The sequence below is a fragment of the Colias philodice genome, chromosome 17 (genome assembly GCF_061535455.1).
Source record: "Colias philodice isolate Cphi_HAF_F1 chromosome 17, ilColPhil1 Martin Lab GWU primary, whole genome shotgun sequence".
NCBI classification, from domain to species: Eukaryota; Metazoa; Arthropoda; class Insecta; order Lepidoptera; family Pieridae; genus Colias; species Colias philodice.
Window position 1 is genome coordinate 768241 of NC_143102.1, and position 27897 is coordinate 796137.

Below are 27897 nucleotides of genomic sequence, written 5' to 3' on the forward strand. Positions count from 1 at the left end.
GCAAATTCTGAAATATTGTATTTTTTTGAAAAATACATAGTATGTACATGTATGATGGTAGATAGTACATAGTAAAGAAACTTCTAAACATAATGTATCTAAACATAATTCTCTCCCTGCACCTTAGTAGGTACCATATTAATAACATTTTACGACGTGGGTTCCTTACAGAATGATCACTTCCTGTATTATTAGTATAATAGTTAACTGTGGTATTTTATGCCGGTATAAACAGTCTATATCTACAATTTAACAGCACTATCCCAATATTAACAAAATTGAATTTAGGATTAGGAACTAGGGAACATCTAAAAGTGATCTAAGTTATGTGACAGGGTTGTCACTGTTCGAAATAAATTGGTCTTTCCAATATTTTCAAAATAATTAAAAATTACATTAGATTCATCACAAACGTCAAAGTATTTTTGCTCCATCTGTCTTTGAGCACTAATCTTTAATACTATAGTATAGTGCCACAAACTTATCTGACCCGGTGACAGTGTCACTGATGTCGCTTTCTTTTATATAAACAAAAATATTCCGTATGAAAAGTCTGTGAAAATGTGACATTTCAAAATGGCGGCACGTAGTTCCAGTTTTTGCCACCGGGTCAGATAAGTTTGTGGCACTATAGAGCCAATTTAATAGGCAACATTTGACGTCTATCAATTTTATCTTCATAGGGTGGTAACCTGCTTAAAAACATCGATTAAAGTGAAATAATCGATACGGACTTGAAACATTTGTCAATCGAACTTGAAACACATGTCAATAATTTATGGTAATTTTTATTCCCAAGTAATCAATGCATTCGATTCTAGATGTCAGATTTCGATTTTTAGAGTAACGTCTCTGGTATTTAAAAAGAAAAAAGGTTTATTGACACAAAATTGTAGCGACGTCAGTTCTTTAAATCAGAAATTGTTTATTATGTTAAGAATGGTTTATCAGTAAAATCAAATCCTAAAATTACTTGTATCGGTCATTATTATTATAAATATGTAATCGTAATTGAAAAAAGTTAAACAAATGTGCAGTTCTAACAAAACGAAATATCATGTTATTCTATGTCGTGGTTACTAGGTTACGTTGTTGAATTTAGTTGAACTGTCAAATGTTGCCTATTAAAATGGCTCTACTTTATTATAAAGGCGAAAGTTTGTATGGATGTATGGATGTATGGATGTTTGTTACTCTTTCACGTAAAAACTTCTGAATCGATTACAATGAAATTTCGCACACATATAGAGGGTAACTTGGATTAACATATAGGATAGGTTTTATCCCGGAAATCCCACGGGAACAGGAACTATGCGCGTTTTCCTTTGAAAACGCGGGCGAAGCCGCGGGCGGAAATCTAGTCTAATATAATTTTGGAAGAGCGCATCAAAGGCCGTCTGCACCTTGACTGCACGCCTTTATCTGCAAGTCTGTTGCACCTCTAGGGCCGTTGCTGCTAGTTGGTGCCAAGATCATTGCTCTTGCACCTTCAATCAGTCCTTGACATACACAATCAGACCTCGCTGATCGGTCCTCAGTCGTCTGCCAGACGCGGTGGTGTGCGGTCGCCACCATGAACGTAACCGTGCTCACAGTGAAAGTTTCTTAGAGAAATGCGTTTCGCGATCGCCTTTCTGTTTGTGGTGAGTGTTAATTATATGGAAGTGCTTGGTGTTTGAGAAGATTGTATAATTTTTGTGTTTTACGGTGATATTGTTCTACTAACATACATTTCACGCAATACTAATACTTTGATTTTGTTGTGCGTAAGTATAAATAATTAGTCTTCATAAAGTGGTGAAATTTACGTCCAATAATCCGACGCGAGTGGCTGACTCTCGAGCATTTCTCCACAAAAGTTAGGATCTAGAAGGTTTCTCTTTGATATACATCCACTGTTTTGATGATTATTTTGTTTAAAAGTAAAATTTGTGATTAAATTAGTAATGTAAGGCAAGTATACATCAATGGCATATAAAAATCAATTTCTAAAAAAAATAATAATTTCAGTAACTTCGCAGTTCTACATGCAGTAATAAAACACTTATGTTACAAATATCAGAAACAAAGACATATATTCAAGAATGAAGACACTAAAAGGGTATATATGTCACGAAGAAAATAATAATTACCTAGTTAATATACTGCATAGTTAACGTAAAATGTTTGAAAACTAATAAACAATGCTTTACCTCGTTTATGAGTGGAGATAAATATGTTTATTGGCAAATGGCAAATGTCTTCGCTTTTGAGGTTACTGAGCTCTCTAAGCTAAAATGCAGATAATTGATAATTAAATACTTGTAAGCAATAGCTAATAAGCATTGGTTCCTTTCAATCATAGAATAATAAACATACACTCGGCATTCTGTTAATTAAGTATAGATAGGGAATAAAATATTACCATTAATATCTATAAAAACTATAACTCATTATCTAGATCAAAAGAAAGGAAATGAGATACGCTATAACTTTATTGACAAATTTTCAGTAACAATAAAAATGTTAGAAAGTACATAAATAATAATCTTACTGTCAATAAGAGTAAAAACTATGTTTTATACTAAACTAGCGGTCCGCCCCGGCTTCGCCCGTGGTACATATTTACGTTTTCTCTACATAAAAACCATCCTCGTACTTCAAGGAATATAATAAAAAAAGAATTATCGAAATCGGTTCAGCCGTTCTCGAGTTATGCGCTTACCAACACATTTTGCGATTCATTTTTATATATAAGATATAGATTCATAGAGCAATATTACGAATACTAACATAATCATCATTCAATCATCTTCAGCCTAACCATTTTGCAAATAATTAAGGACGGTAAAGGCAATTTGCTATTTCACCTTCCCAAAACTATATTACTAGCCATCAAGGATTAGCATAGCAGTAGCATCTCCATAAAATGTCAATCAAATCAAACATCACATTTCCTGACAATTCCATGACGCATAATCTAAGATCGATACTCAATAACAGTTTACAGGAAACCTGTATTCATTGACACAGAAAGCTGTGCATCTTAACGCTAGCCGTACCTTAAATGGATACGTTTTCCTGGACCATGCGCGTGCGCAGGGCTACCGTCCGCTTTTCACTGAACAGGGCCTAGATATGTTGCTCAGTAACCATTAGCTTGGTTTAACTTCCTGGCTACTAAATGTGGTTAATTAATTAGGTCAGTTTATTAGCCGATATTGTAAAACGCAGTCGTATTTTTATTTATTTATTTAAGAAATAAAATATATTCTGATTCGATTTACCTCCTTGCAAATCTAATTGGAAGGTGAAAAGCCACAATGTTCAGGATATTCCTTTATTTTTTTTCCCGTAAGTCTTGTAACTTTTCAATTCATAACGGACTAGGTAACCCACGCAACATTGTCTGCTCGTAAGATTCTTGAATATTGTTCATTGACGCTCCGCTCTTCGTGGGCACCACATGATGTCATCAAACATGTAGCCTTCCTCGGAAATTGCACTATCTACAACAAATAGAATTTTTCATCTCGAAGCAGAAGTACCTGTGATAAACTCGTTCAAATAAACTCATTTGATGTTTGGATATAAATAATGATTAACTTCGAACACTAATCAAAAAATATCGTACTAAGTAACTTATAAAGAAACCACCATTGATATCACCACAGACTAATAATAATATACTACGTATACAAATATCACCATATTTATACTTTACCTACCATAAATTATCCGTGAATATCGAGGTATGATCAATCTTAAAATTTTATAAAGAATTTTAAAATATACTTCGAACCAAATCAGTACATCTATATGTAACACATAGGTTACACACTCACTGAATATGATTTTGTTTTCATATTTTAATATTATATTCTACTTCATACTTGTATATTTTATTCTGTTAATATTCAATAATAATTCACTTATATTGTACCTTATGATTCAGATAACCGTAAATCTAAAACTTACTAATAATTGTTTAATCAAATAGGCCTAGAAACTTGATTTGTGACAGCCCTATCGAAGGAGCACAGACATCGTGGGAAGCGGGCCAAATAAGCTTACACCCATTTTTTACAGCGTATAGACGAGAACTCGAATTGCAATTTAATCTGTTTTACAAGGAATTAAGTATTATTTTAGCGTGCTGATACAAATTCGGTAATTAGAAATCGTATCACTCTGTATTTATCGCTATTGTTCTGAATCTTTCATAGTAATGACATGGTTTCTTTAGAAGTTATCAGTAACTGAAACTTTCTTTAGTTTTCGTCGATATACTTACTTATTTCGACTTTTTGTTGATAATTATTATCTATCTATAAAAACGTGTTTGTTTATTTACCGGTAGAAATAATATCGGGAAAATAGAGCCAAGATATACTTACCTTTATGTATTTTTATAAATTTGCATAATAAGAAATATAAAATGACGATACTTTTGATAAACTATAATTGCTCTAAATTGACCATCCATACAGCTAATTCATCTCATTTTTCGTACTTCGCACTATATCATTCCAAGAGTTAGGTATTGATGTTTGTTTCAATTACATACAAATACTGAGTACAATAATCGTTTACCGTAATGATATTTCTAAGTAAAAAATCGACTTAGAGCAGTCGATTGCCGTGGTAACGAATAATGTTTATTTATACTCGCTCGTGTAGTCGTATCTGTACCCTACATTCTGCGGAGAAAGTAGACGCGTAGTGATTTCTCTGGTACTTGTAAATTGTAATTGATAAATTAATATCACTTAATATCTGATTATTTGCAGAATTGACTGGGTTTGTGAAAGATTAGGTGAATTAAGTTTTGAGTTAAGAAAGTGTAGAAGAAAAGGAGTAGGTAATAATATTTTTTTGGAAACAGTACTTATCTCAATTTGTATTATTATTAATTTGTAGATGATAATTGGTATAGGTGTTGTCCGTGACTTTGGATTACAGATAGGTCTATGTAATTTTGTTAATTAAATGTTAATATACATTTAATTTGAAATGTTTGTTTCGTTGGAAATATATTGCAATACTTAATTACGTACCTACTATTTATTACAATAACAATTTAATAAATTATTAATTATTTTTATGAAATATTTTTAATTTAATAATGAGTTGATATAAATAGGTAGATTACCTATAGGTATGTTATTTTTAATATGATACCTACTGTCCTAGTCAAGTCATTAAATGTCTCAAATTAATTCGACACAGATAAAGGAAATGAAATTTAAACTTGCTCGTAGGTAACTTTCCTAGTAGATTAAAGAATAAAGATTCAAAATAAGATTTATCTATAAAACACCGGTAGCTTCGTTTACGGTTTACATTTTTTTATCTGATTTTGCGTGCTACCTATTCGTGCTATCTGTCTAGTGTGTAAGTAAAATCTTTGTTTGTTAAAAAAACAAGCAAAATAATATATTATCTACTTGTTGTTATTTTTTTAGATTAATAGTCTCTGGCTGGTTTCAACTTGTTAAATGTTATGCATGTTCTTCAGTTGTTGACATTCTGAGATGGTAATCGGTGTGACGTCACACCTGCTCCCAAATACCGTCATACACTTTCACTAGCATGCCTGTCCGTCTCAACATAGATAATAAATTATACATGTCATAGAATATGTTTATTATCTGTATTGTTGCCTTTGCTACGGATTCTTTAGCGCTCAGATTATAGCAATTTAAAAATGGAATGAAAAAAGAAACTGATTACGTATCGTTGGTAATGTTTGCAATTAAAAGATAATAAATATTTATTTATATTATTTTAAATATCTTTCACTGGAGGCATAAACAATTAATTCTAATACTTCAAGTTGAGATGTGTAGAAGCGAATTTTAATAATAACGGTAGAGCAAGCCCGCACGTACCACTTTTGGGTCATGAGTTTGGGTAACAAACAGTTTTACAAACAGAATTCAATCTAGGTTAGTGCAATTAAAGAAATGTACTAGATCTAGGTAATGGTGAAACTGATTTAATAGAAATGAAGACATAATTGGCGAGCTAAATAAAGCCATTAAGCTGTTATTTGCTATTTGCGACTTGTAAAAGTTTTCTATAGCGAAAGTTTTTTTAAATAAACTAATACAAATATAAGTCCCTAATTATGAATTGCAATAACATGATAAATAATAATTAATATCAAAACAAAACCAACAACCTCTTGATGTATCATTTACATAATTTATGATTGGAGCCTCTGCTGAGTGCTGAAAGCCGGTGTTTACTGTTTACACTTTTTACCAAGTTTATATCTAAACATTCCACACTAGATTATACAATTTTTAATATTTGTTTTATTTTTTATTTTAACGAGACGTCCTGTCAGTAGTAAAGTATATTTTTCGTAATTTCGACCGTGAAGAACAAAAATTTATAAATGTTTAAAATCCAATATTTCTTAATGAATTCCCAAAAATATTTCCTTTTACCCGTAGTATATTATTATTAGTCTGTGCTTTTACATAGGTAATTTTACTATGCAGATAAGGATCATTTATTAGTGTGCACGACGTAGTATTAGTGTTTACGTCTACGTCTTGCACACTAATAAACACCTATAGATTATTATTTCACAAAATATTTGTTAAATATTAATCTATTGTAGCAGATGCCAGATACTACTTAATTACTAAGTTTAATTTCCACTCCTTTACGAACAAATTAGGGATGTAACGATACATGATTTTGCCGATACGATACCGATACCGATATTTGTAGTAATGTATCGGCGATACCGATACCGATACCGATATCGATGGCTTGGTAGAAAAATAAATAGTGAATTATGCATAAAAAGTTACCAACATTTAACAGAGACAACTGTTAATCGTATTCTTTTAAATAAAAATGCCAAATCAAAAAACAACAAAACCATTTATTTTAGTATTATTATTTTACGAAGTCAGTTAAACTTTAAGTAATACACATACAATCAGTACCTAATAAAAGTTTACTAATAATTGGTAGAGTTTTTTCAGAAAACAAAGTGCGCACGCGCGGGCGGCCTCCCGCATCGTTCATTGGGCGCGGATTTTTGAATTATTTGATATCAAAAAAATTGGTTGTTTGTAAAGTAGGTTTACGATCGAGATGTTTACGTGATAACATAATGCAGTGGCAGCGCTCGAGATGAAACGGGAGATCGGTCCGTCTCTCTCTCGTTATACCTGCGATCGCGCTAGTGAGGTTTTGGTGTGACACAAGTTTATGAACATGTCACCCGACTAAAACGATTTTAAAAACGTTATCACGTTAAAAATTAAAAAAATTCAAAATTATTTATTTCTTTCCTTTACATAAACAAATTTGTGATTGGAACACTCCTAGTAAGCAAATAAAATGCTTGTGTCAGGAGGTTCCGCTCTTCCTTAACACTATTACAGAAACAGAAATAAAACAATATGAATGAATACAATGCAAAAACATAAAAGAAAAGAAAGAATTTAATAAAAAAATATCGGTATCGGTTGATTTATTATCGGCGATACCGATATATCGGCCGATATATCGGTATCGGTATCGGTATCGTTACATCCCTAGAACAAATTATAAACATAACATAATTAATTAATAATATTGTTATAATATAAAATGTTATTTCTGTACTCGACTCTATATCCCACGACACTCGATATCCAACAAGGATCAGGATTACATCAGAATATTGAAAAGGCATCACTTACAAATCTGGTGAGCGAAGCCCTACGTGCCTTCCGCGAAGAGAGCGGAGAAAGTTGTTAAAAGTGAAACCTGCTGCGATCATTGTCTCCTAATTACTTACTTAGTTTGGGTAATGGGTCAATTGGGATTGTGTTATTGAGAGAAAGAAACGATAAACCGACAAATTAGAAACTAATCAACAAATCATAATAAGCAAAAAGCTCTGCTAAAGCATCGCGTCTTTATTCGTCTGTTTTTACGATATTTTTATATTTAAGTTTTTCTCAGATAGTAATAATAAATCTCACTAATACTATTTATTATAATATTATATAAACGTGGAATATTGTGGGCATGGATGAGTGGATGCTTTTTACTTTTTAGACCAAAAACCATTTACCTAGATGTAGGTAGAGCCCTAGTACACTATACAGCTCTACCACAGATAGTATTATAAAATTATCTTTGGTAGAGCTGTATTTTAATTACAAGAATACCACATGCGCTATAGAAATTGTACCTACTTGGTTTTACCCTTAGGTTTTACCCGTGTGTTCGTCACACATCTATTTAACCATATTTAATCAAACTTGCATGTGTTCCTGAGCTATCTTAATACTATTATAAAGGCGAAAGTTTGTAAGGATGTATGGATGTATGGATGTATGGATGTTTGTTACTCTTTCACGTAAAAACTACTGAACCGATTACAATGAAATTTAGCACACATATAGAGGGTAACTTGGATTAACACATAGGATAGGTTTTATCCTGGAAATCCCACGGGAACGGGAACTATGCGGGTTTTCCTTTGCAAACGCGGGCGAAGCCGCGGGCGGAAATCTAGTAACCTATATAAGTTTTTGCTTAACTGTGGCTTCTTCACTAAACCATATTCAATACAAGGTTTTGCCTGTAATACCTACTAAACCATATTGCATGTAACATTGCAGGTGTCATGTCGGAGCGCGCTCAGCCTGGACTACTCGTCGGCGTGCGCGCGGCCGCACCGCTCGACGCGCGCGCACGTGCGCGACGCGCCCTGCGACCTCAGCAAGCAGAGCTACTGCACCACGCCGGGGAACAGCTACCCGTGGCATGCGATACGCCGCTTCGTTAGGGAGAATCAGGTAAGGAAAATAATAAGGATATGTGATTGCCAGGATATAAGCTGAAATTACTAGAGAAATATCTGTCTTACCGTGTGTAGCATCTTACAATTTAGTTCGCATATTATAAAATTATCAGATACTAGCGGTCCGCCCCGGCTTCGCCCGTGGTACATATTTCGGAATAAAAAGTAGCCTATGTCCTTTCTCGGGTATCAAAATATCTCCATACCAAATTTCATGCAAATTGGTTCAGTAGTTTAGGCGTGATTGAGTAACAGACAGACAGACAGAGTTACTTTCGCATTTATAATATTAGTATGGATTAAATTGTTATAGAGTCACTATTTAGTTTCCGCTATTTGAAAGCCTACCAATTTAAATAATTAATAAATAAATAAAGTTTTGTCAATTGTAGAGATATTTAAAATTACACTATTTTATTATACAATGAAATCATACATTTGCTATTTTTTTTATATTTCCAGGGTCTTATGAGAAGAATGTATGGTGAAGAGCGTCACATAGCAGTTTTAAAAGCTGAAATTGAAAACTTTATAGATGACGATGAGGATGACAAGTCAAAAGGTTTCGCTGAAGACATCTTAAAAACAAAAATAAAGTATACCAAGAAATCGCATCGAGGTATAAAAGACAAACCCCATTTCCGACCAATACAAACAGATAAACAGAAAAAGGACAACGATACGTTGAGAGTTAAACCTTTAGAAAAGCCTGTAAATACAACTAAACATAGTCCAAGTAAGAATAGCGATAAAAATGATGAAACTAATGAAACTCTGGATGAAAAAGGAATATCGTATAAAACAAAATTAGAAAGTATAGCAAATATAGAAATAAACAATTTAGAACCAGATGTAATTACATTAGAAGCTATAATCAAACAGAGCATAGAAACAAATAGCATATATCCAAATCTAGGGAATATTCCTAAAAGTGATGGAATTACAGACACCAAAAATAATTCAGAAGGTTTATCAACAAGCACTGAAAACGTGAACACAACAGATACAACAGAAGAACAGTATGATGAAACAACAACAGAATCGAAGGAAGCTTGGAAAACTGGGGACACATCAACACTACCACCGACTTTACTGTTTTCTGAACATGAAAAAGTTAAAATCGATCGTATCGATACAAAAGTGAATGAAAAGAAGGAAGAATTCCATCCAAAGCCACAGCAAGAAACAATACGACCAGCTGTTATAAAGCTACGAGGAGCGTAAGTTTTTGTTGTTTTTTATAAAACTTGAGGGCTTAACGTAGACTCAAATGATATCATCACGACGATTTCATGTTTACCGATATCAAAATTTGAACTTTCTCCGCATATCATAAGAATGTTTTGAGTAACATATTAACATAATTTTAATTTATTTCACAAATTATGTTTCAAAAATTTCTACGAAACGAACTAAATCTTTTAATTTTATGAATGCGAATATAAATTACAAATTATTATATTTGATATTTATGACTTTTAAAATGAAAAGATCCTCGTGATTAATTTAATTTATTAATAATATAGATTTAATTATCTCTATGTAATCACTGCTATAATTTTCTGTGTAGCTGTAATTCTTATAAATGTGACACATCCATAAAAACGCATTTTTCTAGTAACGCGTGTGAAGCAAAAGAAGAGATGGCAGCTCCGTTCTGGGCGAACAGTACAAGGGGCGAAGTCCTAGCGCTCCTCAACATGTACCCCTTCGAGCAGTACATACACTTGGAGACGTGTGTCCATGAACATAAACAGATGTACTGTAGAGAGGGATGCAGGTAAATGCATTTTATACATAATATTATATTGTATGTAATGTGAGTGTAACGGAGTTTTTAAGTGAGCAAATGAAAAAATTTACATTTATAATTTTTTTTATAGTGAAACTTTTGGAAATAATTAGTTTATATTTTTGCAACTGACACTTTGAATGCAATAAAATATGAATAAATAAGCAGCATTATCATACTATTACATTTCATTTTTTTTTAATTAATTAGTTACGTAAAATAATTTTAAAACTATTTCAGATGTGAACAACAATACCGCATCCATCGTTTACTAGCATATGATCCACGGAACGAATGCCGTGGAATCTTCGCTGATTGGTTCAAATTTCCCGCCTGTTGCGTTTGCAAATGTTATGACGTGCCGCTCGAGTTCCGGGCGCGTTCACCAAGGATACTACATCCACAATACGACGAAGACGTAAAAAGAATTATTTACGAAGATGTCGCTCGTGACTGGTACTCCTTATCGTATGAAGATGATATTGAAGATGATTTGTATTAAATATCAAAAAATAAATATTAGATACATGTTAGTTCAATTGCCATATTTAACTTTCAGTTTCAAGCAACGCAAAAAAGCCGTTTGTTACATTGAGATAATATTACTACGTATGGAGGAGACACCACGAACAAAATCTGTGCGCCATTTTTTTGCTCTAAGTTTTAAAAATTATTATTTAGTTAGGTACTTAACGATGAAAGTTATTCCTTTGCACTTTTCCGTATTATTTGTATTATTTGTGCAATATCGTAACACACACGAAGGCATGTTTGATGCGTTTCACTTTAAAACCATTAAAAAATACCGCTCAACATACGTCACATGACGTATGTTGAGTGGAACATAAGTGATGTAGGCGGTGTCGTCTCCTATTAATATTATCTCAATGGTTTGTTAGCAAAAATTACAACTTTTTAAATATAGTGCACTTTTCAAATTGCTTTCTTTGTCTCTTTTGCTTGGAAACTAGTAAGTAATAGTGGTATAAGTTGTGTAAATAATTTGATAAGTATTAATCTTGTTGATTACATTTGTAGTGGCTAGATATAATCTAAATTTTTGTTTTGTACACATTATAATATTTGTTCTAATATAATATTAATACGTTATTTAATTTAAATAAATAAAACATTTAATTTAAATTATTCATTTTTATGTTTAAGGCTAGTGAAGATGTTTGTTTAAAAGTGAAATTGTAAATAAAACAATATAAAACATGAAAATATACTATATTTTTTAAATATTGTGTTTTATTGCGCATGTTCTTGCTCCATGTCAATTACGATCATCGCATCAATCGCACTATGGGTCTATAGATTTTTAACGGAAAGAAATCTGTTACGTCTTACCAAGTAACTAACTAGTTTAACGAATATTTTAAAATTTTCTTTTTAAAATGTATGTTTTGATCGTCTTCAAAGACTTCTCTAGTGACTTAACTACAGTATTGGTTATTGAGATCAGCATCTTCTTGTTCTACAAGTAAAAATCTTATTATAATAGAAATATTACGATGACTAACACTTTCAAAAAATCCTCAGGGCTCAACGGAATCTGTTTATGTTAGTATTAACATCGAAAATTTTAAAACTGAATAATCATAATTGTTGCATATAGTGAATAATTGTTATTTTCGGAATCAATAATTTAATTTTCATTGATTCATTGGGTTTCGAGAGACTTTTTTAGGAATGCGTCCGCTGGATTCAAGGTGTGTGTCGAGCCTCCGCTAGGAGTAATAGTGTTCTGTGGTGTCGAGACGTGAATAGACTTTTTAGTTATTTTTATTATCTATGTTTCTAAAGGCGGTCACCAAGCGGTCACGCATACGGCTTGACTTCTGTCAAATCAACACTCAAAATAGAAAACGACGCTTGATTCAATATTTCAAGAATTGCTGTTGTGTATGTTTTATAAAATATTTTTAATGGAAAAGATCATTCTATAATTTTAATATTAACATAGTGATAAATGTGATACTAAACATATTTTAATTAGATACTCTTAACATAGATATAATGAGTGGAAGAGGGAAAAAAGCGGCAGCGCCGAAGAAAAAAGCTAATGGCTATAAAATGCCTGCTCCCATACCCTCAGGGGAGGTAATTCACGACACAATAGGAAAGAAGAAATGGAGAATCGGGCCTTCTATAGGTGTTGGTGGTTTTGGTGAAATATACTCTGCGTGCGACCACGAAGCTTCGCCTAAAAAAGGCACTAACTATCCATTTGTTGTAAAGATTGTAAGTAAAGTTTTAAAATTCAGTGGCTATAAAATTATACCAAGCCTGTATGCAGTCCAAAACACTTAAGCAGAGTGATCACATATTTTTTTATTATTTTAGGAACCACACGAAAATGGTCCATTGTTTGTTGAAAAGCATTTTTATATTAGAAACGCCAATAAAGATGATAGTAAGTAGCCATATGTATCGTATTCATATGTTTGTATATAATAAAATAAAAATAAGATAAGAGTTGTATATTTAGTCATTTGGAGAATGGGTTTGTAATCTTGAAAGAAAAATTACATTGATTTATACATTCCGATTACAGTTGCTAAATTCATGAAGGAGAAAAAATTATCCACATTTGGAATGCCCAGTTACTATGGAAATGGTTCTCATAATTTCAAAGGTGAGAAGTACAGATACCTGGTACTTGAGAGGTATGGAAAGGATTTGTGGACATTGTTCAAGGACTCGGGCAGATCATTTCCACCTACTACAGTCTTCCAAATAGGACTTCAAATGGTAAGCTGATAATTAATATACAAAACAAAATTTTGTTATTGAAAAGACAGAATATGTTAGTTTGATATGAAAAAATATTTTCATTCATGACAAAATACTTTCCTTTGAAATTCATAAGGTATTGATTGTTCATAAACTCTAGCTGTTAATATGTGAATATAAAATTATTACTAAATTGTTATCACCCATTCTATACCCATTTCCAGTTAGACGTCTTAGAATACATACACACCAAGGGTTATGTCCATGCTGATATAAAAGGAGCAAATATTCTACTAGGTCTTAAGAAAGGGACAGAGAACCAAGCATATCTAGTAGACTTTGGATTAGCTACGAGAGTTAATGAAAAGGAGTTTAAACCTGATCCAAAATGTGCTCATAATGGAACTATTGAGTATACAAGCAGGGATGCACATTTAGGAGGTATGTAGTATTTGTCATGTATCTGACGTTGGTAGGTAGGTATACATATCTTTTCCATGAAAATTTGAATCCAACTTTTCCAACTTTGCATGCCAATCAATTGGCGATTTGTGCTGAACAATGAATTATGCAACATCTGTAAATCTACCACATTTCTTGCAAAATAAATCATTTCATTTCATTTCAACCAGGATAAAAAATATTTCTATTCAACAGTTAGTGCTAGTAGTTAACATAATAATGCTGAAAATAAGAACTACAGTCATTAGGATTAATTAAGTATTAATTGGACAATAATTATGCTGTTATATATTTCTATAGTAGTAATTAGTGGCATAAAAAAGAATATTAATATATTTACATGGGTTAAGAATGAGGTTAATTTGTTTAAGTGTAATTACTTACAAACATGTTGTTTATTTTTTAGTTTTTATTGATTTACAATAACAGTAAAATTGAATGTGCTATAGACTTCTATTAAGTTTTAACTAAGCTTTGAAACTCAAAAAAAGATGGTCTATATGTTTTTACTTATCTTGCAACTTGAAAAAACTAATTTTATTCTAGTGGCAACAATGCGAGGGGACCTGGAGATCTTAGGTTACAACATGCTGCAGTGGATTGTGGGGGAGCTCCCATGGGAGAAATCGCTGCAGCAGCCCAAAAAGGTGCAGGCAATGAAGGAGGACTTCTTGAAAAATGTTAGGAGCGAGGTCAACAAGCTGAGTTCTAATGTGCCTGGTAAGATTTAACAGAATATTTTAACATTGATTTTAGATTTTATTGAATGTATAAAGTTATAGAGACTTGCAATTTGTAGTTAAATTGAGCTCAATATAGATTAAATATAAACATTATCTGTAATTCAGCATATTCATAATATGTTTTTATTTTTCAGAAGCGTTAATCAAATTCTTTGAATACATAAACTCTTTAAAACCAAAAGATAGTGTTGACTATACAAAATGTCGGCAGTTATTCGAGGGCTACCTCAAAAAGGAAGGAAAAACGAAAACCAGCAAACTAGAGTTTACTTCAACTAATAAAAAGAAAGGAAACAAATTACAATCAGGGGATCAGGAGTCTGATGAGGAACAAGTTGTGCCAAAGAAACGAGTACCGAAACAAAATGGAGAAATAAAACCGAAACGAACGAAAAAAGCGCAGAAATTAGACGACACAGAGAACACGGAGCCTGATAAAAACATGAGTATCACAAAGAAAAGGAAATCCTTAGAGCCTTCATATGTTGTTAAAGTAAAGAAAATTAAAATAGCACCAAAGGCGACTCCACCTGTAAAGAAAAATCATGCGAACATTGCGACGCAAACATCTGGAAACAGGAGTAAAAGGAGTCCGCGACAAGTCACTTTCGACAGCCCTATATGTGAAGTGATCGGTGAAAAAACGTTAAAAAATAATAGTGTAAACTCCAGTGGTGATATTTTCGATGATTCCTTCACGATTGAGGAGAAAAAAGTTAGGCCAAAGCGTAGATTGCTCTCCGATAAAGAAGTGACAGTCAAGAGGGTGGTTAAAAAGAAAGTGACAACTGTGAAACCGAAAGGAAAGTCGTGGAAAGACAGCCCTGCTGTAGTTAATGGACGCTCACCACCTAAGTAGGTGCCATATGTAACACTAATGTTAACTTATAGGATAGTACTTTGATTACAAACCTGTTATTATGAATTAATTTACCGTAATGTTTTGATTTTAGCATAATTGTCATAATTTACAAGTATTTAGGTAATTAGTAAGATGTTTGTTTTTAATTCAATTATGTTTCTGTATATTCTGTTACACTGTAAAGTTTAGTTATTATGGAGTTGTTCATGCTGGTTTATATGCACATATAGTACAATTGGTTTGCCATAGTTACCCACCCAGTGGATTGAGGAATAATTTATTGATTTTAGTTTTCGTTTATCTGATAAATGAGAATGATTTTATAGTTCTGTTGTTGTGAACAAATGCTGTCTCTGTAAGTAATTAAAATAAAATTCTTATTATGATGTGGTTCGTGAGTAGCCTAGATGGCGTAGGCGTCGCTGTCATGCGAAAGACGCGGGTTCGAATCCCGTCTCACGATTTAAGACTATTTTATAATACTTTGGTGTTGGGTAGTAGCTTATTGAACATTTTTGCTAACTTTCGATAGATTTAAAAATATCAAAGATAAATAATTGATATTTTGTACTTGCATTAGATGCAATTAATTGTTATATTTATATTTTTTACACATACCAGTGGTATGTAACATTGGCTGTACCTATTTCGATAAAATTAGTGTTAAATATTACAACGGTAACTTATTCCTCAATCCTGATTTTCCGTACTTATACTTTAAAACACTTAAGAGTCATAGCTCCAATGTCCATTAAATTAGTAATGTATTTATATTTATAGTGTAAATGTACCTTTTATAGCGAGTGAGTTGAGTGTTGCATGATTGAATTGTTCCTTTTAGAAAGACAATAACATTTGCTAAAGTAGCATTTTGAATTTATATAATTTTTAACGGAAACATCGTTTTTAGCACAATTTGTGTAATGAGTGACTGAAAATCTTTATAAGTACTACAATATCTTCCCAGATTTTTGATAAACCCACCTGCAAGTATGAACTGAAACAATTACCACCACAATTCCCTCTCCTGTTAAACTAGATAATAATAATACAAGTAGAGATCAAGGTCTAAAATTTTTATGTATTCTATTAACATTTACATGTATAATAAGCACGAATTTGATACTATCGATATCGAAGTTTTGTTGTATTATATATTTTTTTAACAATCATAACCATACTAATCAATAATTTTATTGGCAATTACATATTTTAAATGAAGAGACAATTAATTGTTTTCTTTCACTAATTTCGATGAAAATGTGACTGTGTTGAACATTGATTGTACAGGATTGTTATAAAAATGTTTGTGTTACTGTTGAGGATATAATTAAAACTGTTGTTTTGCATTCAAATGTAACTTAATTATTGAATTGAATTGCTGTTGATTTTGTATGTTATTGTGTAAAATAAATAACATTTGTATGATGAAATTTTGTTTCATTTCTCACACACATACTATCCTACTATTATTGTGTTCAGTATTTTCAATACACACCTGACTATATTACTAATTTGAATGAATCTTATGATCAAACCAAACTTTGTTCATGTGAATTTCAAGTTACAGAATAACAACTGTCATATTTTATACCCTACTTCGCTTCCCGAGGCGTAGCGCCTGAATGCGTATTCTATCGTTGCTTGTAAGTATCTCCATTTGTATAGAAAACACGCACAGCACTAACACAGTGAATGCACATTCACGCGTGTGCAATGGCATACAAGAGATCACGCATTCGCGCGCTACACAGCGTTGTGCGGGTAGTGCGCCCAGTGCCAGACGCCTTTATAGTTATTTTGATGCCAAAAATAGTCTATGCCATTTTTAGATCTCGAGCCTATTTGAAACTGTTAAAAAAAGTAAATTTCAGAAACGGTATTTGGTATGAGCAAGGCAGATAAGCTAATTTTTCTATAGGTATGCAAATATGCATTGGAGGTTAAAAGAAAACAAAAATCAAATCCAAAGCTTTTATTTATTTACAATATAATCGTAATATGAAAGTAAACAAAACGTAACGTACCAAAAAAAAATTAGATTTAGAAATTTATAAAACATAACATCGGGCGAGCCCGCGACAATGCGAGAGAACGTTCCAATACACGTGACGCGGCGCGGAACGAGGGCTGAGCGCCGGAGCCCGCACGCGAGCTAGTCTAGAATCTAGATCGTGTGATATGGCTTCCGCAGCGTCATTGACTAAAACACAAAACAGTAGCACCATTTGTAAAAAAATATACATTTCACGCGACTCCAGCGCTCCCGCAGCCCGCACCCAGCCCCCCCCCCACGCGACCGCACTCACCCTCCGCGCTTACTCATTAATATAAAACAAAACTATTTACGCCGTTACAGGAACATCTTTATGCAAAATCCTATTTAACTTGCAATGGGACTAGTATAGAATAGAACTCCATTTGTCATGACGTCTCGTGTGGAGTTGCTACGTTGTATATTTATGTATATACGATAATAAGGCCGCATTCACACTAGCTTTCGATGTCGTAAGATACGTTTCCCACCAATGTAAATGTTGCCGAACGCTCCCTTTATAATAAGCTGCGATTCTATTTCTCTAAATATATTTTCCATCTGTTTTTGTGACCCTTAGTGTAAAACAAATTTTGTGCTTATGTATAAATATATTTTTCGCTATATAACATTTTGTAAAATATAATTTATATCATATGAAACATTCGGCATATTATAAAGGGAGGTTCCGTTTAGTCTATTCGGTACGTGTGCACTTAATACTAGGGTCGACTCGACTCGTCTTACAGCTAAGTGGAATAAAGTAAATACGCTACTCGTATGTATATGTATACCTAAATATGTAACTACATAATTGCGAGGTGGCACTAGCTATCTGCATACTGGCTTAACTTGGCCGGCCGGGCGTTGCGACTTTTTAAAGCAGTATAAGAGACGTGTTTCTGTAACAGATATTGAGTTAATTCGGGATAATTTCTGGATTTGCTAGAAGATAAAATATAAATGTAATGAACGTATTTGCTATAAAAATATGGACGTAAACAGAATGCGAGTGTCACTGGTGTTCACAAAGTCGCAACGTCGGCCGGCCGCTCAACACTCGAGGCTCGGGAGAGCGACTTAAATAAGAATACAATAATAATGTTAATATAAAAACAACGGCTGTGCCCAATTGTACTAAGTTAAAATACCGTTCAAAACATTCGCCAACACCTGACACTATTTACTGGGATATCGAATATCAACATTTTTTTGGCTCTAATTTTTTTTGTTTATTTTTTTATAAAATATACAACACCAGTTTCCGGTGTGTTTGTCCTTTAGATAAATTCTGAAAGAGAAAACATTGCGGGTACTTCGATTGAAACGCCACGTGCCGTCTTCCAACGCGTCGCCGTCAGCAATATCTACATATTTGTACACTTTGAGTTACTTCGTTCAGTCTTATCTAAAGGGCAAATGCGAGTTAACCTCAAAATAAGAACCTTATTTTCCATTAAAGCTAATTTAACGACCAGGAGAAGGTCCACATTGGGAATTAAATAATTTATAAATTACGCCTCCCCGCTCAGGGGCTCAATAAATAACATTACTTTTTATATAAAAATTTGGTGTTAACTCAGTCAGGCAATAATATACAGGTCCCATTACGTTATCTTTTTATTTCGGGCGCGGCAGAAGCGTTTATAATATGAAAAACTAATATATTACAGGAAGAGCTACCGACTTTTGAAGCAAATAATCTGCTAGTAGAAATATACTCAAAACATTCTTTAATCTTAACGTCAACACAATTCAATGTTATGTTGGATAAGAAATGCATTAGTATTTAGTTTATTAATTTGTATATTTTAATGAAACTCATTCAACATTTGAATGATTATCTATTCTATTCCAGAAATAAATTTCACAAAACACTACTATCGTATAAAAAGCTATAAATTTCTCAGCTCAGGGATTATTGAGTAATCTCAAAACTCGGCAGCTCTCATAGGAAGTTATTTGAACACATGAGACTAGTCAAATTGCTTCTGTCGGAATGTCAACTGTTAGTTGTTCACAATATATTTGTTATAGGTCTACCAGAATCTGATGGCATATTTATATTTACGAAATAAAAGATTTTCATATGGCAATTTTATTTGACAACTATCAAATTGGTTGTCAAATTATTTGTCTTCTTTGCAATTGATGAATAATTTTTAGGATTTTGTCTAAAAAATCTTCGAAAATGTCGAAAAAGCCGCTGCGATCACAAGCAAGAGGTGTTGTTTATAATGTGTATAGAAAAACATTCGATGAAGAAGGGTCAAACACATCACAATTTTCAATTTTGAATATTTTATTGGTAAATTGGACTTACCCGTTTTGATACTTAAAATAAAAAATATTATAAGTAGGTAACTATAATATTGTTTGTTGATTACAATAAAATTATAACTTATTACAGGAGTTTCCAATACGGCTATTCGTCAAGTCCAAGCTGTCCAAGTCAATTTTATAATGTGTGTATCTTTAATACTTACGAAAATAAACATAGTTTTATTTTATTTTATTTTATAAAAAAATATTAGCAATCTAGTTTTGATCTGCATTATCATTACATCCATATTTTTACATGGCATAATGATAATGAATATACAAATATAGGTATGTGTAAATAATAATATGTATTACATAGATAAAAGTAATATCATGTATATTATACATGTAATTATGTACCTACATAATATTAAGTGGATATCTCATTATTAAGTACAGTATTGTTCACTTATGTAATGTGACTAATGATGTTGAGGACAAAATAAAAAATAAGCAGTATCAAGATCGTTCAGTCCATTTTACCTAGGGTTGCACACTCAAAATTTTGATTTCCCAATTTGCCATCAGATTCTGGTTTACCTATACTTTACTCTAAGCTCCGTCAAATAAAACATCGTTCAAATCCAATAGTTCGGTATCTTCTTAAAATATATTATTACAATTTTAAATTGAAGAAAAATTTGTGCAAAATGCAAATTCAACAATTTTTTTTAACAATTTTTTATTTTTTAATGCGAAGATAGAACTAATGGATTTAAAACCGGATCGGTATCGGTAAGGCCAAACGGTATCGTAATAAAAACTAAAACGAAACATATGAACAGAAAACTGAAGAAAATTCATTAACTTTTTTCTATTTATAAGAAAAAATTTAAGGTGTAGTGTGAAATAACAAGACGCCAAAGGCCAATTAATAGACAAGGCTTTTTACATTTTTCTTTATATGGTTTACATTTTGGATAATTCTAGCCCAAATGTCAATTCATTATATAAAAGGATCTTATGTTGTTTACATGAAAGATCAATTTTCAATAAACATTCCTTGTTAGCCAGCAAATACTCTAGCGATCTTGTTATTAAAAACAATACCTATTTCTTAAAGAAATAAAACATAATATTGAATGAAAATAATGAATTGTTCTAGTATAACCTAGTTGTGCCCCGATACGGACAGACGAGTATGCGGATAAACATGTATTTGCACTAAACTTTATACCTATTCAATTACAGTTAGTACTAAGTGTCAGTTTTATATATCAATATGTATATTTGATTACTATTTAACGTCTGGCATGCTGTATAACATACGTGTATAACAGTTTGTATAATATAAATTTTTATTCTGAACTTTTCTAAATCTTCGGCACTGTAGTATTTTGTAAATAGATCAAGTATTGAAATAAAACATTCCTATTGAACAATCGGTATATTTTTTAAATTTTAAACGTGTGTAAAAGAGAAATATATATACGAATGAGTATAAAACCGAGTCAACAGCACACCAGACGTCCGTATATGAAACTTGCAAATATCAACAACTTACAATAAACGCATAACCAGTCCTACGCTACGTTGTAACATCTGAATATGAAAAGAAATCTGTTTCGTCTCGCTTTGAACACATAATTACGTAAACTATCGTATACCTGAGCCTGTTCTTTATATGCGGGTTGTCTGCGAGCGAATCGACCGCCATTTTATAAAAATTTGTTACTTTACTAACCAATACAGATTAGTGAGGGTACTTAGTAACTTTTGTTCTGGTCCTTCGAACCGGATTCTTGTTATTCGAATTATTTGACTTTTGCGCCCAAAATTAATAGTAGCTTTCAGCTCTACCATTACTTTGAGCATTCCATGAAACCATGTCAAATTTGCAAAAGGTTTAGAGTACATTTAAGTGTAATTAAATGTTACATATTTTGTTATATTGGCTTAAATCAAGGCATTTCTCGAAAAAGTATAAAATACTACACAAGAACCTTGTCTGTGATCGAAACAGCGATCGATTCGCTCGTGATGACCCTCCTTAATAAAGAAAAATTATCGTTCAAATCACATTCGAACTATCGGGTCTAACCCAAAAACATTTAAAATTAATTGCAAAATTAGTAATTAAATTAAATGAATAAAGCTTAAAATAGGAAACAATTGGATTTCCTCATTCGTTTTTATTTTCAATGATGATAAGCGAATAACCAAAAGAATGTTTAGTAATTAAAAAAAAAAAAAAAATTAAAATACTAAACGTATACAATAAAAACTCGCGTCATACGCTCGCAAAGGAACTTCGAACTTAATCGTGGTAAAATATAACGTACACACAAATTATACACAAATTAAATTATACAATTGAATCAAGGTGGTACGAGAAATCTTTGAGGTAAGATTACATCGCTAATGCCTTAAACGCCTACGTTTAAATATAAAGGGCAAGCTCAGGATTTTATTGGTTAGTTGACTGCTTTCATTCATATGAAACCTACCATTCTTCAGTTCAGTATAATTTAAAATATTTCATTGTCAAATAATTTTTTGGAGAAAATATGAATATTTTTGATGGATATAGCATATAAATGAATAGCAGTAAACTGTAGAAGTGAATGGTATTGCAGTGTACCCTAACTCGAACACAATAGGTAGTAGGGGCGTAACTGTGGGTACTTATTTAGGCCTCACTCACAACCGCGGCTTTGCTGACTGCAACATACAATACTTTTACAATTTGTAATACATAAATATAGGGAAATTAATACTTATTTTTCTCAATTTGAACATGTTTGTAATTTATTTGTGTTGCGTTCACTGGGATTTAAATTTGAACCATATAAATAATATTTGATATAAATTACTTATACTTTTTTTTCAAATGCTCTGTTCCGTATTTTTTGTTATTAAATTCTTGAACTTTATCGTATTGTATCTTGCAGTCAATTTTTTTTTTATTATTTTTTATTTATTTACTATATAATGTACTTTTTATATTTATATTTTGAATATCGTAACAACCCTCACCAATATTTGAACCGAGCTAATTTAATCGCGATACAACATTTAAAAATTTCATATCAAAAATATTGAAAATGAGAATTTTTATAGATGACCAGAATCTCTGACTATCTTGTTATTTAATTGTTTATATTCGATTATTCATTAATTTTTATCATATTTTTAACGACGACTATATTATTTCTAAAATATATTTTTTAAATATATTTTTTCTATTTCAAACAGATCGAAACGTCTAGAATTTGTTTAACATGGAATTATTCTAACATGCCTTCGATTCTGGCCGAGCTATACTATGTATTACGAAAAATATTTTTTTTTACTAATTTTATTATTATTAAGTATTTAATAAAAATCCTACATCTTGGAAGCGCGTTATTGGCTAAGAGAAAACGATCCCCACTAAGAATATTTTTGATATAAAATCGAAGAATAAATACATATAGAAGTAGCTAAATTGTATAAACACCATGAAAGCAAATACGGGTGAATTTAGTATATAATAATCTTTTTACAAATATATAACAAACGCGACGTACAACATGTAAATCGAGATAAATATAGTTCAAAATGATGCCGTCCCGTGTATTTAATCTGTGCTTAGAGAGAGATGGCATGATTTTGTCTCCCTTTCCTTGCTACGAGTATAATACAAGTGTATATTTATTTATTTATAACAACGTATTGCTACGTCGGAAGCTAGCGACGTGGGTGTAACGGGATAACTATGTCAACAAATTTAACACCGTATTCATATATACTTAAAGTCGATTTTATTCAAAAACATTTCATTGATCTACTCTTTGCTAATTATTTTAATTTGCTTTAACATTATATTCGTCAAATATTTCATAAAATAGTAAATCGGTAATCGGTTAATTTGTATGATCTCTATTTACAAGAGCATAGAGTTGCTTTTCAATCAAATATTTTTTCAATAAGATTCAACAAATACATCGATTTTAAAATATTGCTTATGAATACGAAAGTAATCTGACAAAAGAAACTTAACAGTACAATAGAAAACAGAAAATAAACAGTAACAATCAACAGAAGCGAAATGAAAAAAAAATGTTTGCCGTAAACAAAAATAATTGGCGTCGTGTCGAACAAAATTTCGTTTTGTATATAATATTAATAATATATATTTTAATAATATCAAAAGACCGCTCAAGCCACGGATTCTGTCACACATTGGCAGTACAAACTATTGTCTCACAATAGCCTATGAAAATATCTCGACTTCACAATCCTGTATACATTGTGATGCACAACTTACACTCGTAAAATTATATATGGGACATGAACCGCAACGATTATACATATTATACAATTTCATTCATAACATAGGAAAGTAAGCTATAGTTTTATCTCACGTTGAGCTATTCGAACAGCCTTATTTAATCAGACGATATGCGGCGATGACAGTGAACAAAAATACGGTATTGACTCGACAGTCAAACTGTTATAAATGTAATTGTAACCGACATGACAGTTTTGAAACTTTCCCGTGTCACAAATCGAATGAACGCTCGATAGTTCGCCGTCGCGTCCTGCAAGCCCGAAACTTTGTACATTAGCGTCACTCACTCTTGTATACTAAGTATACGCGGTGTATACCGTGTATACTCGCGATATAACTGCGGTACACACGCGGCGAGCGGGAAGCGTCCGGTGGGCGGTAGCGTGCGTGCTTCGTACTTTTAATTCCCTATTACTGGCCACATCTGGAATAGAAAATTTAATTGTTATAAAAAAAAAATGTATAACACTGGTACTAAAATTATTAAATTGTAGATTTATAAATACCTGGTTCGACTGATTCCCGCATGTATTTCGGTGCGGTCAGTGAGAGAGTCATTATTAGAGGTCGATGTACTTTCGTATTGTTGCTTATACGGAGTGTATTAACCGTAGTCACGTACATCGTGTATAACCGGTGCTATATGCAATAGTAGCTGGGTAGAGCTGCTCTACATTTATACCTTAGACTATAGTATGTAGAGCGGCGACGGTAGACAAATTTACAGCGCACCTTGCTAGAGCCGCTCTCTCCTCTATTATTGTAGACTCTATAGAATATAAAGCGTCGACGGTAGAGCCATGACGCACTTGGCTATAGCCGCTCTCCCCCGTCTTCGTGGTAGAGTCAACTGCATGTAGACCGGCGGGCGTACCTGGCTCGAACCGCTGCCCCCTCTATTGTTGTAGAGTCTACTGTACGTAGAGCGCTAGAGCCTACGTACGTAGAGCGGTAGAGCGGTAGAGCGCGCACCTGGCTAGAGCGCGTCGGCGGCGAACTTCTCGCTGCGGCGGAAGTCGATCTGCGTGTAGAGGCGGTGCGGCAGCGCGGCGGGCGGCGTGCGCGGCTCCAGGTCCAGCGCGGCGTAGTGCAGCCGCCCGCCCGGCCCGCCGCCCGACCCGCCGCCCGACCCGCTCGACCCCGACCCCACCACCGTCGAACACGTGCTCGACGACTCTGCAATGCACGTTACAAGATATTACTAACAATATACTGGGTGGAAATCATCGTGAATAGAAATGTGATAGAATTCAAACTATATAATACTAGCTACCTATACAATTAGTGTATTTCGCACTGATTAAATTAGATGTGCATGTGATGTTGTGAAAAAATTACCGTTGAAAATAATAAAATTCAAAATATAATACAAATACTCGAAGGACCAAAATTAAAATAATAGAAAAATAACAGACCGAAAATCAATTCATTTATTTACATATAAAAGTTGTAGTTATTATTTACCAAAAATTAAATCATTTTTTTTTAACTTAATCAATAGAACATAAAAACAGCTCACCCCTATGCTCATCAAGTCTGGCAGTCTTATTGTTGTTCAAGTTGTCCGGCCTGGCCAGCGTCACGTACTGCGGCGAGGAGGACACCTCGCACCGGCCCGGTTCCCTCTCGGGGCTCTTCCTCCCCTCCTCCGAGATCTCGCGCACCGTGCTGAGCGCGTGGCTCTCGTCCAGCTCGGGGGGGGACGCGGGGGAGTCGGGCGAGAATGGGAAGATCGTTTGAGATCCGTGGGGGGTACGAGGTTCGCGTATTCGACGGATTTCTGCAATTTGAAAGTAAACATTTTAATTTATATTAGGATTATATTTATGTTTCAATTTTGACGGTAGTATACATCAACTGTTCAATAAGAGAAGTAAATTCAACAAGTATGATATCACTCTAGACACTTATGCATATTATGCAGTCACTATAGACACTTAATTTTGCACCGAAAAGTAATTAAGTGGAGGTGTAAAATTTTATATAGAGATAACAAGTCTAGAATAACAAGTCTAGAATCTAGAAAAAAAATATCTAGTTTAGATTTTTTTATAGCAATATTAACACAAAAATAATAATTAATAAACAAAAGTACCAGGCGACGATGACACAGCAGGCGGTGGGCGCGGATTCGCAATGGCTATCGGCCTGGTGGGAACTCTATTATTTCTCCCGTAGCTCATCTCTACATAACCATCAGGTGCGGGGGTTGCGGGGGTGAATGCAAGGGGTGTGGGGAAGTACCATGTAGCATTAATAATAATAATAAATAACAAACAGAAGTACCAGGCGACGATGACACAGCAGGCGGTGGGCGCGGGTTCGCAATGGCTATCGGCCTGGTGGGAACTCTATTATTTCTCCCGTAGCTCATCTCTACATAACCATCAGGTGCGGGGGTTGCGGGGGTGAATGCAAGGGGTGTGGGGAAGTACCATGTAGCATTAATAATAATAATAAATAACAAACAGAAGTACCAGGCGACGATGACACAGCAGGCGGTGGGCGCGGGTTCGCAATGGCTATCGGCCTGGTGGGAACTCTATTATTCCTCCCGTAGCTCATCTCCACATAACCATCAGGTGCGGGGGTAGCGGGGGTGGAGGCGAGGGGTGCGGGGGAGGGCGGTTCCCCTGGCCTCATCTCCACGTAGCCCGCGTTGCGCGGTGACATGTCTACGTATTCGTCAATGTTTGGTTTCGATTTAGGTGTTTCGGAGAAGCCCGTGGTGGGCGGCGTGCGCGCTACTATCACCTGTGAAAACGAATACGTCATATTAAGTTAGTTACATTAATCAAAAATGATATAGCGTATTTTTTTATGTAATGTTATTATCGATTTTGATTTTGTGCACATATAAATTATGAGTGAATCAATGATATTATATATAGAAACAAGAGGTAGATACGTCATCAACGCACCAAAACTGATTCCGTGAATTGGTCCTATTTGGGACCAATGCAATCAGTCAGATTGTCACCGGTCCCAGTGAGCGCATGTGCCTATAGGTACATTAAAGTTGTCGAAAATGCCTTCCTGTGTGTTCAGAAAGTGCACGTATTCGTGCAAAAAAATAAAGAAAGATAAAGGAATATCATATCACAGCAAAATATATTAAATTATTACAGTTTAAGAGTAAAAATAACAATTTACAATTCTTTATTAATGACACTTGCTTGACACGTGTATTGAAATAATGAAAGGGATAAAACATTGCTTCAATCACTAGTGTGACAAAGCTAGCGTACACTGTGTTCAAAGATTATCATGTAGATACGATTATTGAAAATAGAACGGTTATTTTATTAATTTCGATTTGGGTAAATACTTGATTAATTTTATATTTAAATCCACACAGTGCATATAATTAACAAATACATATATCTATTTATTATATACAATGAAATCGTGATGGCAAAAATGTTTGTTTGCAAAAATGATGTTGAATATACGTATACATTGAAGAAAAGATTATCGCTACTGACGAAAAAGGCTATTTGCTTTTCTGTAAATAGCTATTGAACATAAATTTTATTTGTGTTTTAGATAAAAAAGGCTTATACTTTATCCTTTCTTTTATTTCATCCTTTTTTTCATCTAGGCACCACTATTATTATAATTATCCTACAAGTTGGAGTGATGACCTTGTACGGGTTTCGGGAACTGCCTTGAAACGAATAGCGTAAGATCGGTCCTTATGGAGTTCTATAAGGAGGACTATATGCAGTATGCTCAGCACTCAGCAGTGGGTGATTATCGGGTGAAATGATGATGACTTAAACGAACACCACAGCTAGTAATAAATACTTAATACAGTTATATCTCCAAAAAAGTTTTATTTTTTTTTTCATTTCAATACGACATCATAATAA

At 33.3% G+C, this 27897-nt stretch overlaps 3 protein-coding genes across 5 annotated transcripts in view; 2 read left to right on the forward strand and 1 right to left on the reverse strand.

Moving 5' to 3' along the window:
• Positions 1-1536: 1536 nt before the first annotated feature.
• Positions 1537-11482, forward strand: spz4 (Spaetzle domain-containing protein 4). 2 transcript variants are annotated; one of them, XM_089705752.1, is made up of 5 exons: positions 1537-1643; positions 8619-8795; positions 9263-10020; positions 10419-10580; positions 10833-11482. In XM_089705752.1, the coding sequence occupies exons 1-5, from the start codon at positions 1614-1616 to the stop codon at positions 11092-11094; spliced, it is 1389 nt and encodes a 462-aa protein (XP_089561878.1). In that variant the 5' UTR covers positions 1537-1613; the 3' UTR covers positions 11095-11482. The 2 variants fall into 2 exon arrangements, with proteins under 2 accessions (XP_089561878.1, XP_089561879.1); XM_089705753.1 differs by lacking the exon at positions 1537-1643 and adding an exon at positions 1646-1766.
• Positions 11483-12408: 926 nt separating this feature from the next.
• ball (nucleosomal histone kinase 1) lies at positions 12409-16420 on the forward strand. Of its 2 annotated transcripts, XM_089705471.1 has the most exons (7): positions 12409-12497; positions 12607-12836; positions 12939-13008; positions 13150-13346; positions 13553-13769; positions 14337-14510; positions 14668-16420. In XM_089705471.1, exons 2-7 carry the CDS (start codon positions 12612-12614, stop codon positions 15390-15392), a joined length of 1608 nt encoding a protein of 535 aa, XP_089561597.1. In that variant the 5' UTR covers positions 12409-12497; positions 12607-12611; the 3' UTR covers positions 15393-16420. The 2 variants fall into 2 exon arrangements, with proteins under 2 accessions (XP_089561597.1, XP_089561596.1); XM_089705470.1 differs by having other exon boundaries at positions 12438-12836.
• Positions 16421-17355: 935 nt separating this feature from the next.
• The window catches only part of chico (insulin receptor substrate 1 chico), a 29335-nt gene continuing 18793 nt past the window's right edge, over positions 17356-27897 (reverse strand). The window contains exons 11-15 of the mRNA XM_089705792.1: positions 26503-26779; positions 25545-25805; positions 24998-25201; positions 20299-24449; positions 17356-19469 (exon numbers count right to left, since the gene is read on the reverse strand). Coding sequence (XP_089561918.1) covers positions 25002-25201; positions 25545-25805; positions 26503-26779 — 738 coding nt within the window. The 3' untranslated portion in view covers positions 17356-19469; positions 20299-24449; positions 24998-25001. The remainder of the gene's footprint in view (positions 19470-20298; positions 24450-24997; positions 25202-25544; positions 25806-26502; positions 26780-27897) is intronic.

Coding starts and splice junctions, on each gene's coding strand:
- spz4 (XM_089705752.1), top strand. CDS start 1,614: ATGCGTTTCGCGATCGCCTTTCTGTTTGTG. Junction 1,644..8,618: donor CGATCGCCTTTCTGTTTGTG/GTGAGTGTTAAT, acceptor GTAACATTGCAG/GTGTCATGTCGGAGCGCGCT. Junction 8,796..9,262: donor GCTTCGTTAGGGAGAATCAG/GTAAGGAAAATA, acceptor TTATATTTCCAG/GGTCTTATGAGAAGAATGTA.
- ball (XM_089705471.1), top strand. CDS start 12,612: ATGAGTGGAAGAGGGAAAAAAGCGGCAGCGCCGAAGAAAAAAGCTAAT. Junction 13,770..14,336: donor CAGGGATGCACATTTAGGAG/GTATGTAGTATT, acceptor ATTTTATTCTAG/TGGCAACAATGCGAGGGGAC. Junction 14,511..14,667: donor GCTGAGTTCTAATGTGCCTG/GTAAGATTTAAC, acceptor TTTATTTTTCAG/AAGCGTTAATCAAATTCTTT.